We start from the raw sequence: 16,635 nt of genomic DNA, 5'->3' as shown, positions 1-16,635 counted from the left end.
GATATGCTGGAAATTTGCATTACCATTCAGAGGGACCTTGTCAGGGTGGAGGAATGGGCAGAGAAGAATCTCATGAAGTTCAACAAAGGGAAGTGTAGAGTCCTGCACCTGGGGAGGAACAATCCAATGCACCAATCCATGCTGGGGGCTGACTGACTGGAAAGCAGCTTGGCCTGGGGGTCCTGGTGGACACCAAGTTAAACATGAGCCAGCAGTGTGTCCTTGCTGCAAAGGAGGCCAGTGGTGTCCTGGGCTGCATTAGGGTGAGCGTTGCTGATGGGCTGTGGGAGGTGATCCTGTCCTTCCGCTTAGCTGTGATGAGGCCATACCTGGAGTCCTGTGTCCAATTCTGTGCTCCCCAGTTCAAAAAACATATAGAGCTACTGGAAAGAGTTCTGCAAAAGGCCACAAAGATGATGAAGAGACTGGAGCATCTCACATCTGAGGAAAGGCTGAAAGAGCTGGAATTGTTCAGCCAGAAGAGAAATCTCAGGTGAGGTCTTGTCATCTGATGGAAGACTGAACGTGGTGAAGCCAGACTCTTCTCACTGGTGCCCAGTGACAGGACAAGATGGAAATGGCACAAACTGAAATAGGAATTTTTGTCTGAACATAAAGAAAGAGGATTTGCATGACTGACTACTAGCACAGGTTACCTGGAGAGGTTATAGAGTTTGCATCCTTGGAGACATTCAAAAGCTGTCTGGACATAGCCTGGGGCAGCCTACTTCTGTTGACACTGCTTGAGCATGGTATTGGACAAGACAGCATGTGTCCCATCCAAAGCTCAAATATTCTGTGATTCTGTAATTAACTAAAGTACTCAGAGGAACCGCAGTGCAAGTTAGCTACTGGTCTACAAGATTATTGTCTTCTAAATATGATGCAGAATGTATTTTTAATTCTTCATCTGTAATGAACTCTCTTATCTACCCTTATTGTTAAGTGATTCACACAAACCTGTCATTTACTTCTATTATGGAGAAGCAAATTAAAACTCTTTGCCTGCATCTAAATTCCAAGAAATTCTGACTTCAGTAGAACAAGATGAATATTTTTGATCAACTTTTTTGTTGTTGTTCTTCTGAACTGACCCTTCTGAACAACTGACCCTACCTCCTGAGATACAGCAAAACAAATCTTCTCAGTTCACTTTCTTCATATCACTCGTTATTTTATTCATGTCCAGATCTCCTTGCCCTTTTCAGCCTGGGAGGTTCAAATCTACTTAACTCTTGCTCATACAGCAGCTATTCCATAATTTTGACCATCCTCTGAAACTTCTTCCAGTTCTATTGTATTCTTTTTTAAACTGGGAGAAACAGAAAGGCAAACATTACTCAGATGTAGTTGCACATTGCATTTAGTTCAGTCTTATTTTCCTACTTCTTAACCTGTAATTCTAAATAAATGCTGAGAGAATCATTATCATGACCATTCCGCGTAACCCCAAGACCTTATTCTTAAATAGTAAAAGCTTAAATAGCAACAGTTGGAGGATTCTGGTGTATGCAAAGCTAGAATGTCTGTTCCTCCTCAGAGTAATCACTTTAGATTTATTTTGACTTCTGTGATTTTATTGCTCAATCATCCTGTTAAAGTCTTTGTACAATTCTTCAGCCATTTTTATTCTTCTGAATTCCTTAACAACACTGTTAGCCCTTATCCAGACCAAAGAGGTAGTTGATATTAATGCTGCTTGGCATCAAGTTTATTATCAGAGATAGAGGACATGGCACTGAGGGTAGGCTGCTTTTAGTTCCATTTTCATATAGAAATAGGGCATGTTGGAAACCTCATTTCCATTAGTTTGAAGTCCATAATGCTTCAGGCTCATAGGGCAAAAGAGCTGCAGGATCACCTAAGCTTTTCCAAGTAATGGCAAATGCAGCACTAAATTTATCACAGCTGTGCCACAGAGTAGTGACAGAAGAAACAGCCAGAGTGGGGTAGGAACTTTATTCCAGAGGTACATAGAAATCTTTCTCTTGGGAAGATGAAGCAAAGGCTAAGCAAAGTTCTCTTCCCTAAATGTATGTTTTAGTGCTGCACATGAGCATGTACTTTGTAGTTGACATGATATATTGACAGCCACATGAATAGCCTGGTACTTACATGCTGCTCCTCTAACCTGTAGTGAACTCACTCAGAGCACAACTGAGCAGTTAACTGCATGAGGATATGAATATTTTTTTGTCAGTTTACCTTTGACAATGCTCAGAGCAGAAACATCAAAGCTAGTGCAAGGAAAGGAATGTGACTGTCCTTTCTTTATGCTGCTCACAGTTTTGGGACAGCTGTGAAGGTTCGGGCCACACTGAAAAATCTTGAATTGCTGTGTGTTCTCTCTTCTTTAACTGAGCTATATTTCAAAAGCAGTCTCAACTACTCTTATGCCATGACTGCAGAAAAGTTCTCTTTTTTTTCTTGCCTTATACCAAAAGATAAAAGACCAGACTCGACACTTTGTCTGGAGATGTGGAACAAGGGAGACTAAGAAGGTCAAGGTCTGATATATTACTAGCTTTTGATTAGGCCAGTGTACAGTGTGACAGGCAGCCTTTTCTGTGCATAGCTTGGGTAGAGTGTCTTGTTCCATCCTGGCTTGTAGCCCCTCACCACAAGGGCCCAGAAACAGGCAGAATATCTGCAAGTAGTCCTTCCCCATGGTACCTTTCACTCCCCATTCAGCTACAGCCCTAAGCTGCCCTATGTCATCCTTATTCTCTACTTTTACTGTTCCTTCGCTGTGGGAAACTGCTTGAATGCTACGTAGCAAATAGTGTAATGTTAGATATTCCAACATACCCTTTCTAAATCATTCTGCAAAGATTTTTGACTCTTTCAGAACCTCTAGTGGTTTCCACTTCCAACACAACCCCTTTTTGTATGTGTAGGGTTTTACCTCCTTTTTCCCACTTTCCCAGATCAGTGTGCTTGGGTTTGTAGTAAAGGGATCTTGTCTAAAGAGAATGAACAATCATCAGCTGATGGCATTTTGCTACTGAATGTGGAGGACTGACATAGCTGATTCCATAACAGTGTATCAGCTGACTCTTTATGCTTCCCAGGGTGAAGTCTTACAATATAATATAATGTGATATGATCTGATGTCAAGTATCTGTGAAAAGGGATAGACTTATTTTCTTCCCTCTGTTTTTGGATTTGCTTTCCTATTGCCCCTGTCCTGATTAGTCTAATGTCCATGACTGTAATGTTAAATTAGCTCAGGCCATTGATTGAAGAGAAATCCAAACCATCAAGACAACTGGTTTTCCATCAACTCGTCTTGGTCACCTCTCAGTCACATGATTGTTCAAAACCTATGAAAGGATGAGAAAATTGTTTGTTAATGCAGCTTCTTGCTACAGACTGTTGTGAAGAGTGACCTTGTACAGGAGGGACAGACCAGCTGCAGGAATCAGTCTGGAGAAGCAGGTGTACCTGCTTTGGTTCCTGTTTTGGTACTTCATTTGCATTGAACCATATTTGCTTTCTATGTCTAATTTGTTTGTTCACAGACTCTGATCTGTCCTGCACCTGAGGATACAGAATTATTGTAACTTTGCTATCCTTCATAGAAACAGCCTGAAGAAAAAAATGCTTTTGCATGCGTGATTCTCTCCTAAATCTTCAGTCCAAAGTGTGCTGATAACCTTCTAAATATTCAGATTTTTAAAATTAGTTCTGCTCTCTGCCAGAATGCAGGTGATATACTTCCTAGAACCTTCTTTTTCTTCAGGGTGTAGAGGAAATGTATGATATGATCTGTTTCCCAGAGGAGCTGCAGCAATGGCAAGAAAAAAACCAACATGTCAGGACAATCAAACTTCCAAATCCTACACCTTATTCTACTTCTGCCAACATTCACTGTAAAATGATGGATCACAAGGCAAATACCCATCCAGCTCCAAAACCTCTTAATACAACTGCGTGTTTGCCATATCCTTCTGCTGGCAGCCATCACTATGTGTAGGTATGGCAAGATGATCAGGTACATGCCATTTTCCAAAGCCTTTGGACCTGTCTTTCCATAGGTCCTATAATGCCCATTTTAAAATGATCATCAGGCCAGCAAGAAGTGACAACAGCCCTTATGGAGAGTAGATGGTCATCTGGGAAGGACAACAGTTAGGTGCCAGAGGCTGTCCATGAGATGTTCTTGTGCAAGATGCAGGTTCTGTCTAGTCAGGAGCAGCTCAGACTGATTCGTTCCACATGGATATAGGTGAAAGAAGCATTATTATCTGGCTGGAGAGTGTACCAGGAGTCCTTTAGGGAGTGCTGACCTCCTGCCTTCTTGATGATATCTGCCTCTTGTTTCCAGTGCAGTTCTGTCAGCAGGGCAGAATAAAAATTCACAGCTGGCTCCAAACACTCCTGTGGACTGAGGACTGCTGAAGAAGGCGTCTCAATAAAAATGACATTGCAGACCTGGTATCAGAACACAGATATTAAAGACATTAAAGCACTTCTAAGCAGATCTGAATGTGCAGCAGCTGATTTAGTGCAATGATCATGTTCCTCAGTGTACAAGACTATAGGTCAAGACCGGACAGGATTGTAATGATGAGTGTGGCAAAACAGTATGAAATTGTATAGACAGACATGTCTGTCCAAGTGGTCCTGCCACAAAGTGCACTTAGATTGGTGAAGATCTCCTGCAGGAAGGCAGTGGGGAACCCTCCTGCCCAAAGCCAAAAGAATACTGTGTACCTACAGAGACTTTACCCCCATCCCATGGGGTTTAACGACAGCATTTTGAGCAGTTTCATTTGGAGGGAGAGAGAATGGGAGAAAGGAACCTGGTGGCCAGCAGTGGTGATGCCACTGGTACCAGCAGTGCTGTATACCAGCCAGTTCTGTAGCCAGAGCTGTGGTCCTCATGGTACAGGGAGGCACCATAGCAACACCTTCTGAATCGCCTTCTCCCTTTGAACACTGATAAAGATGAGGTTGTAATTTGCCATGGCAAGGGTCAGCTGCATCTTCTTCCCAGGGCAACGAGTCTTCAGCAGGTGGCACAGCTTATGCCTCAGCACAATGTGTCTGAGGAGCCTGCAGACTTGTATGAGCCCATCGTCCTTGTGGTGCACAAAACCTGTGGTCTGAGATATTTGTCCTCCTCTGCAAAGTAAAGGTCCCCAGACCAGTCAGTGCACCTGTCAGAGAGCAGCAATGCTCTCCCTGATGCAAGAACAACCAGCAGAGGGAATGGGATTTGAAAAATTTCACAAGGACCATCTCTGCTTTTTTTTGGTTTACTGACTTATCCATATCAAAATATTCTATAGACATAACGCTATTTGTGGAATAAAATCTGTCTGTGATACAGATGGGCAAAAATTGATATACACCCCAGACCAAGGGCAGTGTTTGAAGAAGATACCAAGATACTCTTAGGGTTTATTGCTGACTCTGAACACCTAATAATGCACGAGCAGGACTGTGAGCAATGCTGTTACACAAACAAACATGGCATCCAAAAATCTATAATTTCTCATAAACAGTCTGAGTTTAGCAGCTCCTAGAACTAATTTCTGTTCTCAACTTGAATGAAAGGTAGCATAGTTTCCACTGTTTATCCTCTGCATCTTCTTCTGCGTTGGCTCATTATCTCTCCACCATTCCTGATTTCGGTCAACAGCTTCTTATGTTGATCTATGTCCACTTCTTGGACTCCTGTTCCAGCTTTATTTATAATAAATAAAAATATTTTATATTTTTAGATGGCATGGACATTAAATGCCAGTTCTGGGACGTAATGCCATTTATGGGCAACTTCCTGCACTTTCTTCTGCTGACTTATTTTGTCATCAACTGGAAATACTAGGCTTCCTCTCTCTTTGACATCTGGAGATTGTTTCTGCTTCATGGCCCTGGAGTACTTCTTGCACTTTTTCCCTTGTGACAGTCAAAATAGGCTCTTGCTGGTAAGTATGCAGCAGCTTTAGTTTAATAAGTTCCACAGAGAAAAGACTTTCTGCAGCCTTCATGCCAAGAATGGCCCAGTACTTCAACCTGGATGCACTTGCTTGATGCAGTTCTTCTTCCCTTACCCCAACACCTTCCTACAAGTCAAAGCAAAGGACTGATAAAAGAGGGAGAGAGTCCAGTGAATGTCAGCTGACTCTCACTATCATCCCTGTATCAGCAGCCAGTGATAACAGGAAAGGTTATTGCTGCAGGGGAATTGCTTTGCCCTCATTTGTGATGGATTTATTATTCAGTCTGCCAAGAGAAACACTATCTTCCCTCTGTTTACCTTAGTCTTTATCTCATATTACCACCAGGGATTGTTTTATGGGAAACAGGCAAGACCTCAGCTGTGCTGGATGATTAGGTGCTTTTGTATAGGTATCTGCATTTAGATGGAGGAAGGAGAAGGAAAACAGGAAGCTTAGTCAAAACTAAGATTTACTAGTATAACATAGTAAATAAGGCATATAAAAAATCTTGAATGGCAATGATAATACAATCTGTGCTATAACTTTTATATTGACACCATTTGTCTCGGCTATCTGAGACAGGACAGGATAAACTTGTACAGACAACAACTAGTACTTGGCAACCATGGAATTCTTGTAAGTAGTTCACAGCACTTGCTCTAATCATGGTGGAAGTCTGAAATGTAAGCAAGACTCACATGTTACTGAGAAAAGGGTTATGGTTGATTATGTCTCTGCTGCAATCAGAAAAGACAGTCCCTTTCCTCATTTCTAGGTGTGTTCCTGACCACTTCTTTACTAATATTCACGTGGCTGTTCATCACCTGGAATGGAGAGCTGAGCTGGCTGAAAAATTAATTTTTTTTCTTGCATCAAGCTTCCTGATCACTAGTTCCAGTATGTAAAAAATTAGGACTGTCCTTTTCAACCAGTCTGCTCCTTAAGTCCCCTAAATTATGTAATGTAATCACTCTTTCAGAGATATCTATAGATTATAGGGCTTCAAAGAAATTACTTTTCAAGACTTTGAAAGTTGAACATATACCAAGAAAATTAAATACATTATTTCTTTTCTTGCATATCTCTAATCCTAGCTACGGCCTTCTGGAGATACTCTGTCCATACTTACGCTCTCTTCTTCTTGACCAACGCCAGCTCAAGCTCACCACAAACATGTCCTTGAAACTTTCCCGTTTCAACTCAGTCCAAATAATTTTACTTCATAAGCCATTCCTCTTCCTAAACCTTTCAGCTTTGACCACACATTTTCCTAGTTGGCCATGGCTTACATAAGAGGCAGCATTCTTCACTTGAAATTAGCCAAATCCGACTCAAAACCAGGAGCCCTGGCACAGCCTGTGGCAGCCCAGCTCTGTGCAGCTCATCACTGCACTTTCTTTCCACCCTCGTGATGTCAGTCATGCTGCTGTGTAATAGCATGATTGACAGACCTAATGTGCAATTATGAATTTTACCTATGCAACAGGCAATCTATAGAGAGAAGGGGAAGAAAGGCACAAGCTGTAGATTATCTGTGCTGAAATAAAAAGAAATTCACTAGCTTAGAAGCATCCCTAATAAATCTGTATTTCCTAGATGTTCTTTGGTCCTTTCTGCTAAAACTGTCTTCAAGCCAATTACATCAGAGAATGTTTGTCATGCAAAATTATTATCCTAGAAAATAAGAAATCCACTGAATCCACTTCAAACAGTTAAATGTTTGCTAGTTCTCACTGACTTTAGCTGCTTTTGGATGCACGGTCCAGTTATAAAAAGTTTTCTGCTTCTCAGCAGTCCACTATTAGTTTTTTCTTTAACTTTTTGGCACTTGTATACACACTGTGCCTATTTGATTTGTTCTTGGTTTATTCTAAGACAAGACAATCACTTCTCTACCCCGCCAGTGAGACACCTCTTCATTTGGAAAGTCTTTGAGCATATGCAAAGAAGAAATTATTTAATAGAAGCTACAGGATGCTGTAGGGTAGGGAATCACTGATGGAATTGAGGACTGCAATTTAAGAAGAGGGGCAGCTGTAGGGGAGGAGTCATCCAAGCTGTGGAGGTATGGAAACAATCTCCTAGGCAATAGACTGTAAGCACAAAATTTTAGCAGCTCAGAAGGTCATCAGCTTAATTGCAACCAAGGTCACAGTGGGTGGGGAAGAGTTGTGTATGAGCTATATATTTATTTCTGTGCTTCCTGACTTGCATGCTTGAAGTTTTCTCTGTTTAAAAAAATCAAATTATCTTATTTTTATTCCAGTAAAGGCTGTTCTGTTTTGAGTTTTGAAGCCTGATGGTCTCACCAGGACAGTCAGATCCACTTTAAAGCTCCGAATGAGCTGGGATCCATTTATAAAACCTAATTTTGCTGTCTTCTCTTTCATCTGATTTTCTGTATCTTGCTCTTGTTGCTGTGTTTGTTTACGTTCTCTCTGCTTGTTATTTTTGCTCTCAGTTCCAACCTGTGACCACATTGTGATGTAGGACAAGACAATCTCAAGTTAACAAGTAATTTACCTTAAGTGCCAGCATTAACATGGATATGGTGCTCTGTGCAGACTGTCACAGTTGGATTGTTTCTGGAACTGAGACATAACTTTAAAGTTCATTTATTTTTTGTCAAGTCATGGTATATCATACTGTCATATCATGTCATACCACAGTGTCATCATGCCCTATCATGATCTATTCAAGTTTCCTTCCAAATTCATCTATTCCAACATGTACTTCAATGGCTCCTTCATGTCCTTGTGTTCCTGTAAGTATTTACCTGCTTTCAATTGTGAGATTTTTCCCCCATTCTGCCTCTCTCTACTTGAGTTATCAAAAGCTAATGATTCTCAAAATCTACCCTGTTTCTGTCAATTTTACTCTATTCAGTCTAGTATTAGTCAGTACATGTCCACTTGAATATCATCATATTATCTTGTTATTTCTCCATGATGAAAGCTCTTGAACTTTCTGGTCTTTTTACTTTTTGCTGTGAATTCAACCCTTCTTTTAAGTGTCCTCTGAGAATTCTCTGTCATTGTGTCTCCTGGCTTACTATGTGCCCCTGCACAGCTTAAATTTTTGTCTTTTGCTGCTGTTCAAGCCTCAGTCCATGATCTATATCTTTCTTTAACTTCAAAAGCTGCCTTTTCTTCCAGTTTCCCTCCCTCTTCCTAACCCTTTTCACAGCATTCTCTCTCTGCCAAAGCTCTAATTGCCTCCTGTAGCTCTTTGAAGCCACCATGGGTATTCTTCTAATAAAATGTCCTAGTCGAGCACTTTGTTCTCATTTAGAAGCCATTGCCTTATCTGACACATACTGAAATCTTTTTCCTGCCTTTTCCATCTTTTTCTGCTCTATCTCAAGCTATTGCTTGAGGCAAAATACGCTTGTTGTATCTTCTTCCTGTCCAGCATCTCATTGTCTCATGCCCTTCTGTGCTTTGTCTCTTTTTACCTCTGTGTTTATCTCTTAGACCCTCTGTTGCTGTTAAGTAGTCCTCCTTTTGTTACCTTTCTCCTCTTCCTCCTTTAAAACTCCCTTTTTCACCTTTACAGTTTCTTTTGTCTCATATCTATCTTTTACACTCTCGTTCACAGCCTGGTAGACCTGTTGGACTGAGCTTTCTAAAGCACAGAATGCTATTTTTTCTTTGTTCTTAAATGACTGTTTTTCTATTCTGCATGCAGGGTTCTGAGTAACAATAACTGCCTCAGAAAATTCAACTTCTGTCAGTCTGGGGTGGTAGAGGGCTTGCACTACCAGCTGCTATAATGTCTGTGTATGAAGTATTGGTGGCAGCTGAAAAACAAACATGATGTTTTGTTCCAGAGGAGGCTGCAGTCTGGTGGTGGGCCATTGCATTTGTATACAGTGAGATCATGAAGTGGTCTAGATCTTTTAGGATGAATCTGCTACACAACAAACCAAAAAAAGCTCTAGCATAAGCAGAAGTCTCAGAAGTTAGAATGATATCTGATAATTGTGTGGGCAGAGCACAGGGAACATTAAGATTGTCACTGTAGACTAATAGTACTGGGATTTCAGGTGATAAATCTCCATAAGAGAAGTGCAAGTCTTCAATTATCTGTCCCCTCACCCTATCAGAGCTTTCACTATAAAGGCAGTAGAATGGGAAGGCCATTATATACATATATGAGGGAATTATATGTTTATTTTCTGCATCTTGAAAAGCATGCAGGAGAAATAAAGGCAGATAAAGGGAGACCTGAGAGAAAACTAGGAAGAAGAGGGAGAAAAATAGATGGCTGACTGAAGAGACCCATCTTGGGTGAGAGTTCTTCCAACTTCTGTTCCTTCCTTTTCCATCACTTAATACCTTAATTTGGACTATAGCTGCAGTTTCATCTGTCACAAAGATGCCCTGCTTGAAGGAAGTACACTCAGAAACATACTTTGCAGTCCCACTAGGGCCTGTAATGTGCAAAGAAAAAAAAAAAGGTGTATGAGCAAGTTGTATACCTTTCCTCTTGCATGCCATGAGCAGTCCAGAAACTTTTGTGAGCCTTTTCAAGAGGCTTAGGTGCACCTGAAGAGTCAAGCTATGCATACAGATCATCTGTGTTTGTAGCTAGTGCAAGATGGTTATTAAATCTTCTTCTCTTTTTTGTCTGTGCTAGTTTCCTGAGTCTGCTGGCAACATCTTAAGCAGCAGCAGTGCTAAACTGCTGAGTCCTGGTATAAGGGCAGAGCAAGCCCTGGGTAGTAGAAAGCAGGACAAATGAACAATAAAGAAAATACAGGAAGAAGAACTGTGGCAAGAAGTTACAGGAAAAGTGATAGGGGAGATTTGACAGCAGTTGCCAGGCAGCAGCAATGCAGAAAGGCAGACTTTTTTTGGAGTGTGCTCTGTATTCTGTACTTATGTTACTCTGTGGATCTGAAAACACAGGCAAGACAACAGGCAGAGCTGGAACTATACATTTTGTTAGATCAGTTCTCAGTCTTTTTCTTGTTAAACGGTATCGCAGTATGGAGACCAGGGGTAGAGATATTTTTTGATGAGAAGTGCTGTCCCACCGGTAATCAGATAAATCCTAGGTCCTTAGCTGCAGATGTCCTTGGAGCTAGGTCTTTAGAGTGTACATAGGTACCACCACAGCACAATGGTTGTTCAATTATCACTCTACCACTCCATGCACTGGATGAGATGTATTATGTTGCGGAAAGCAAGAATGAGGGCTCAGGGTTTTTGTAGGTTGCCTTCTTCATGTGGATAGTAGAGGTTCAAGTGGCATCTAGAGTCATTTGGTGAATGTTGGCCTTGGGATCATTCATGCTTTTATTGATAAGGTGAGTGACACTGGTGCTGAGAGGCTGAGGGGGACAATTCTTGGAAAAAGCCTTTCAGGGTAGGATCATCCTATTTTAGGCTATTATTATATAATTATTTCCCATGGAAATTTCACAACAATATTAGGCAAGAGAGAGAGTAGAGTTTGATTAGCTGGCAGTGTGGGGTTCATTTTCATACTGTAGCAATTTCTAATGTGCTATTCTTGTGCCTCTTGAAAAACATGAGCTAGAAGAGTGAACTTTTGGGTAAAGGTTCTCAGTAGTTTTTTCCAGTGGCTGTGATGAGTGTTCCCCTCCGGTACACGTAATAGGAACTAAAGATCTGGCACTGTATTACAGCTTTGATGTTTACTGAGCCTTACTGTGGTTGGTGTTTAGGCTTCCTATATATGATGTGCACTTATATTCTACAGAGTTTTTTATGTTTTATACACTATATAGTATATGCTATGCCATAGTGACATTGGTCTTCCAAAAGCATATCAGTATGTTGGGAGCAATTAATGCTTTTATAGATGGTAATCTATGAGGGTATCCAAATGTTTTTCTCTGATTTCCTAGACACAGTCACTTAGAAACTCTTCTTTAAGGTGACTCATTACAAGTTTTGTCCTACTGGTTGGTAGGTAGCCTTCCTCCAGAAAACATTGCTTGTTGATGGTAAAGTGAGTGCTGGTGGGAATGAAACAGGTAAGTCTCTAGATTTTGAGGCAGCACTGGTATTGCTTTTGTAAATATTCAGTGCTTGCCTGGCCCACCACCAGTTGTGGGTTGTAGAGACTAACAATATCCGCATGGATATTATTGCTAATGAACATCGATATGGATATCTTAGCGGAAACACTGGAGGAGTTGAAAAGGTGATTTATGGAGGAAATTAGGTGTGTCTTCTTCTTGGAGACTTTCTTTCTAATTCACTCTCAAGGACTATGCAGATTAAGAAAAAGCAAAAGAAGAAATGTTTTACAGGGGTCTGCAAAATGAAACAATGGGACCACTGCTTGGAATTTTGCCTCTCTTTCAACACCATCCTGCCTGCAAATCTCTTATCCTGCAGTATGAGAAGCTTGACATGTGAGGTCTTTTTTCTTTCTTTTTTGTACACAGTTTTTAGGATCCTGAACTCACTGTTCTTTCGTAATTAACAGCTATCAGAATGGATACAGGCAGCACACTGGCAGTACTGGTAGATGCCTCTAGGCCATGTTGCTCTAACACGCTTCTTATTCCTAGCACTGTCTGGTAGCTCACTGGTGTTGGCTCAGCTTGTTGCTTTTTTCCCTGGCTGAGAAACAACTGGCAGATTGGAGAAAAAAAGCTGTTCAATGCTCTAGTGTGTGAAAAATGAGCATTAAGAAGAATAAATTTCTGCATACACCTATAATTGAGTACCTGCAGAGCAGTTTGGTGACTTTCTTCAAAGTGCAAAGTGTTCCCCATAAGGGCACGTGGGAAGGCTGAGATTAGACTGTAATGCTCAGCAGTTTACAGGGATGCCTGACTTCTCCATTGGGATTGTTCCTTCTCTTGTGGGCCGTGGACTTAGGTAAAATTTTCTTGGGACACTAAGTGGGCACCTATCTTGTTCCATCTCATCATAGTTGCTGGCATCTTTATGATTGTCACTCAGTCTTTTGGACATCTGGTATCTGGGGAGAGAATGAGGAAGCCCCTTGACTTTTGTAGTCATTGCAAACACAGCTTGCTCAGGATGGGAAGCTGTGAAAGAACTGATGTCCTGGATAATATTTTCTGCTTCCTCCTGTCTGCTTTCTTTCTCTGTACTTATATCTCTGTCTGTCATACCACCTCCTTCCCCCTCCCCCTTCCCTCTCCTTCAGGAGTTCCCCTCTTGCTCACACCTGATATTCAATCCCAACAGAGTTATTGCCTTTTGCTGAGATCAGGCACAGTACTGAGGAATCATGTGGCAGATGAAGGTTGCTATAAATATAGTTGAACCCTGTCATCACTGCCTTTGTGCAGGAAGGGAAGAAAGTGAGAGAGGCACAAGGAGGAGGAGGGTAGGGGGTGCAGAGAGAAAGAGAGTGCAAGAATAGGACAAGTCAGAGTGGTCTGAGGAGAGAAAAAAAGAAGGAAGGAGCAGCAGAAAATGCGGAGGCCTTGCTCTCTGCCAGAACACGAGGTGGTTCTAGGTAAGGCCCAGAGCAGCAGCTCCGTTAAGGATGAGCGTGAGGAAGAGTAGAGGCATGGAGAGCTCAGAGACCATGACGCAGGAACCCGAATCGAAGCCAGCTTTGTGGGGGGGCACACCGCAATACGACTATGTCTGCTTTGAGAAATGCACCCGTTATGGGATACCCCTGGAGGCAGGACGCGAGGCCGGGGGGACAGGGGACGACCCGCGCTACCTGGAGAACTCCCTCAGCTACCCACAGGTAGGGCTGGACAACTGGGATGTTTGTGGCAGCACAGGTCTCCCTGAGATCACATAGGCTCTTAGGGCTCCCAGAACAGTGCTGGTAGAGGACACATCACTGTCCATTCCCAGTCCTACCAATTCTCCCCTTTCTGTTTGTTGACTCCCAGGTCAGGCATTGGCATTCAGGGTTGTACTTAAAGCCAGGAGTCCTTATCAGCATTTCAAGTCAGAGGTCATTTTCACCTGCCATAGATTCAATGAGAGTTGGAATGGACATGCTGGGATGGGGAAAAATCAACAAGTGCATTAATGTATTTGTAACAACAAAGAGAAGCTGCAGCTGCCTTCATCTGCATAGTGATATTAAATAGAGCAGAAGAGTGAATAAAATCAAAGAGAACAGTGATGTAGATGGATGGGTATCTGTCTGCACAGCTGTATAGATGAAGTAAAGCTCTCTTGTGACTTTTCTCTGACCAAAAAGAACTTCGTGGTCATAGACCCATACATGTATATTGATAGTTTTGGTAATTCTTAGGGGAGCTGTAAATGAGGGATTTTCTAACCCTTACACTTGACCTGGCTTTTGTTGTAGTTCATAAAAGCAGTGGTTCAGAAAAATATCTGGGACAGAGATGTACTCTGGTTATGGCTTCTTGTTCCACCACTCTCTGTATCTTCTTTACCTCTACTTTTGGGACACCCTCATGCAAAGGGAGGTTTTATAGCAGAGCCCTGGTATCTAATTTCCTACCACTCTGCTCAAACCAATCTGACCTAAGAGGGCTTTGGTGCAATGAAGGATCCAATTAAATGATGAGGGAGAGAGTGTGTGAATGTGCAATTCATAGAGCGGGTGTTTCTCCTTACATGAATACAAATCCCCTTACATGGATGGTGAATAATTGGTGGGGGAAGACATTTGTGATTTAGTGATAGAAAAAAAAGCCACATTTGGCACCAAGAAAATTTCTTCCAGTAGATAAGCATCCCAAGGAGGATGGTTATGTGTCACATCACAAAAGATAAGAGAATTGGTTATCTGGCCATATTCAGGAATTTCTCTTCTGAAACTAAAACATCAGAGAATTTGCATGTGTCCTACACTAAAGTCTTCCAAAACTACCCCCCGGATGGTTTGTAATCAGCAGCGCCACTGGGAAGGCCTCTCGAAAAGGTCTGACTGGAGCATGGGGTGGGGTGGGACAGGATGGAGAGGTGCGTGTGCCCACCTGGAGCAGAACTCCACTGGGGGTCACGCCTGCCCCATGGGGTGCAAGTACGGCAGCACCTGGGGCTGGAGAGCTGAGATGGGCAAAGGAAATGCATCTTGGTGTGTGCACCATGAACAGACAGTGAGCTGGGGTGTGGGAGGGAGCTGCAGGATGTAAACTGCTTCTCCAGTTAAGTGCATCCCAGAAACATTCCAGTTCACGCACATCCACCAGATACGCCAGTCCCACACATCTAAAACCATACTCACCAGCAGACACAGATGACACAGTAAGGAGATACAACACACTGCTGCGCTCTTGCTGCCTGGCACCAGAATGTCTCTGCCCTCGGCTCCAGAGGCATGATGGTCAGTGCACGTAGATAGACAACCTCAAGCACAAACAAGAAGGCCATCAAATCCATTCCCAAGGATATCTTCAGGCAGATATGTCCCCAAGCAAACATGCATTTGTGAACAAAATTTGCAACCGAAAAAAAAGACTGTTCTATTTATAGTTTTACTGAAAAATATGTCCCAGAAATACTTCACATAAACAACCATGTACACATATGCTTGTATGTTTATGTATGAAACTTTGTATGCAGACATATTCTGGCAAAGCCAGGCTTGCTGTGCATGTGTGTATTTTGCTAGCCATTCATCCACATTCAGATAAATTATAAATATGCATGTATACTTTGTACAAACATGCATACTTATTAGCATGTTATTAACATGAAAAACAACCTGCTGCACATGTTTTCATCCATTTCCATCTAGATTAATCATTAAGATTTCTTTCTCCACTGATGCGTGAAAAAACATTTGGCAGAGAGAGGTTTTGATTCTGTTGTACACTTTTCTTTTGCTAGCTGTTGCCTTCTGTTTTACCTGTGATTTGATTGGATTTACACAGGCCCTAGAACAGTGAAGTCTTGGTCTTTTGCCTTGGACCTTCAAATGGTAAAAAAGCATATAGTGCTTAATAGATAACAAAATAATAGTAGGATGATAATAATAATAATAAAAATAATAATATACACATGATGTTGGACAATTAAGATAACAGATAGTAGATATATGATAGATGATATAACATACCTTGATAAAAATATACATTATCATACACTGTAGGATTTTGTATTGCTTTCTGTCTGCATGAAAAAGCAGCTACAGCTGGTGAAGTATTTAGAAGCTGTGTTATTTGTGACTATAGAAAGTGTGTTCCTGGCAGAGAGCTCACTCAGCAATACACAGATGGGTGTAGTGGGAGGCATGTGCAATACGAAATCAGGCAATGCAGTAATACAGAATAACAGGCTCACAGAGAGGTAGGTGAGAGGGCCTCTGGAGCTCTCCAGCCCAAGCTCCTACTCACAGCAGGACTGACTCCAAAGACAGGTCAGGTTGTTCAGGGCCTTTTCCGGGCACATTCTGAGCATCTCCAAGACTGAAGATTCCCCAGCTCTCTGGGTATCTGTTCCTGTGTTGAACCACCCTCAAGAGGGGGTAGATGGGGACATGTTTTCCTTTTGCGTGGATTTTTTTGCAAGCTGTATTTTTTCCCTTTTGTCCTTCATTGTTCCCCTCCACGAAGTCTTGCTCTGATGTTTCTCTCCAACCCCTCTCGCCCTTCAAGTAATGGAATTGCTGACAGACCCTCCCCTTTGCCAACTTTTCTACAGGAAAAACTATTACTTTGTTGCTGTCCCCCACTGCTTGCATGTGCCTCACTGGCTCTACTTTTTACTGACATCTGAATCTACTTATGCGG

The 16,635-nt window shown here is 41.9% G+C and overlaps 1 protein-coding gene across 5 annotated transcripts in view; it reads left to right on the top strand.

Annotated features, from left to right (window-relative positions):
* The window catches only part of CLCN1 (chloride voltage-gated channel 1), a 57,803-nt gene that overhangs the window by 7,751 nt on the left and 33,417 nt on the right, over window positions 1–16,635 (top strand). For 4 of the 5 annotated variants that reach the window (XM_018074551.2, XM_018074550.2, XM_008930951.3 and 1 more), the window contains exon 1: window positions 13,267–13,661. The exons of the other annotated variant lie outside the window; for it this stretch is intronic. In XM_018074551.2, coding sequence (XP_017930040.2) covers window positions 13,449–13,661 — 213 coding nt within the window. In that variant the 5' untranslated portion in view covers window positions 13,267–13,448. Of the gene's footprint in view, window positions 1–13,266; window positions 13,662–16,635 lie in introns of those variants that run through there. 5 annotated transcript variants of the gene reach the window in all.

The sequence above is a fragment of the Manacus vitellinus genome, unplaced genomic scaffold, assembly GCF_001715985.3.
Source record: "Manacus vitellinus isolate BGI_N305 unplaced genomic scaffold, ASM171598v3 scaffold_28_pilon, whole genome shotgun sequence".
Taxonomy (NCBI): Eukaryota; Metazoa; Chordata; class Aves; order Passeriformes; family Pipridae; genus Manacus; species Manacus vitellinus.
Note: the sequence above shows the minus strand (reverse complement) of the source record. Positions and strands in the feature narration are given on the sequence as shown.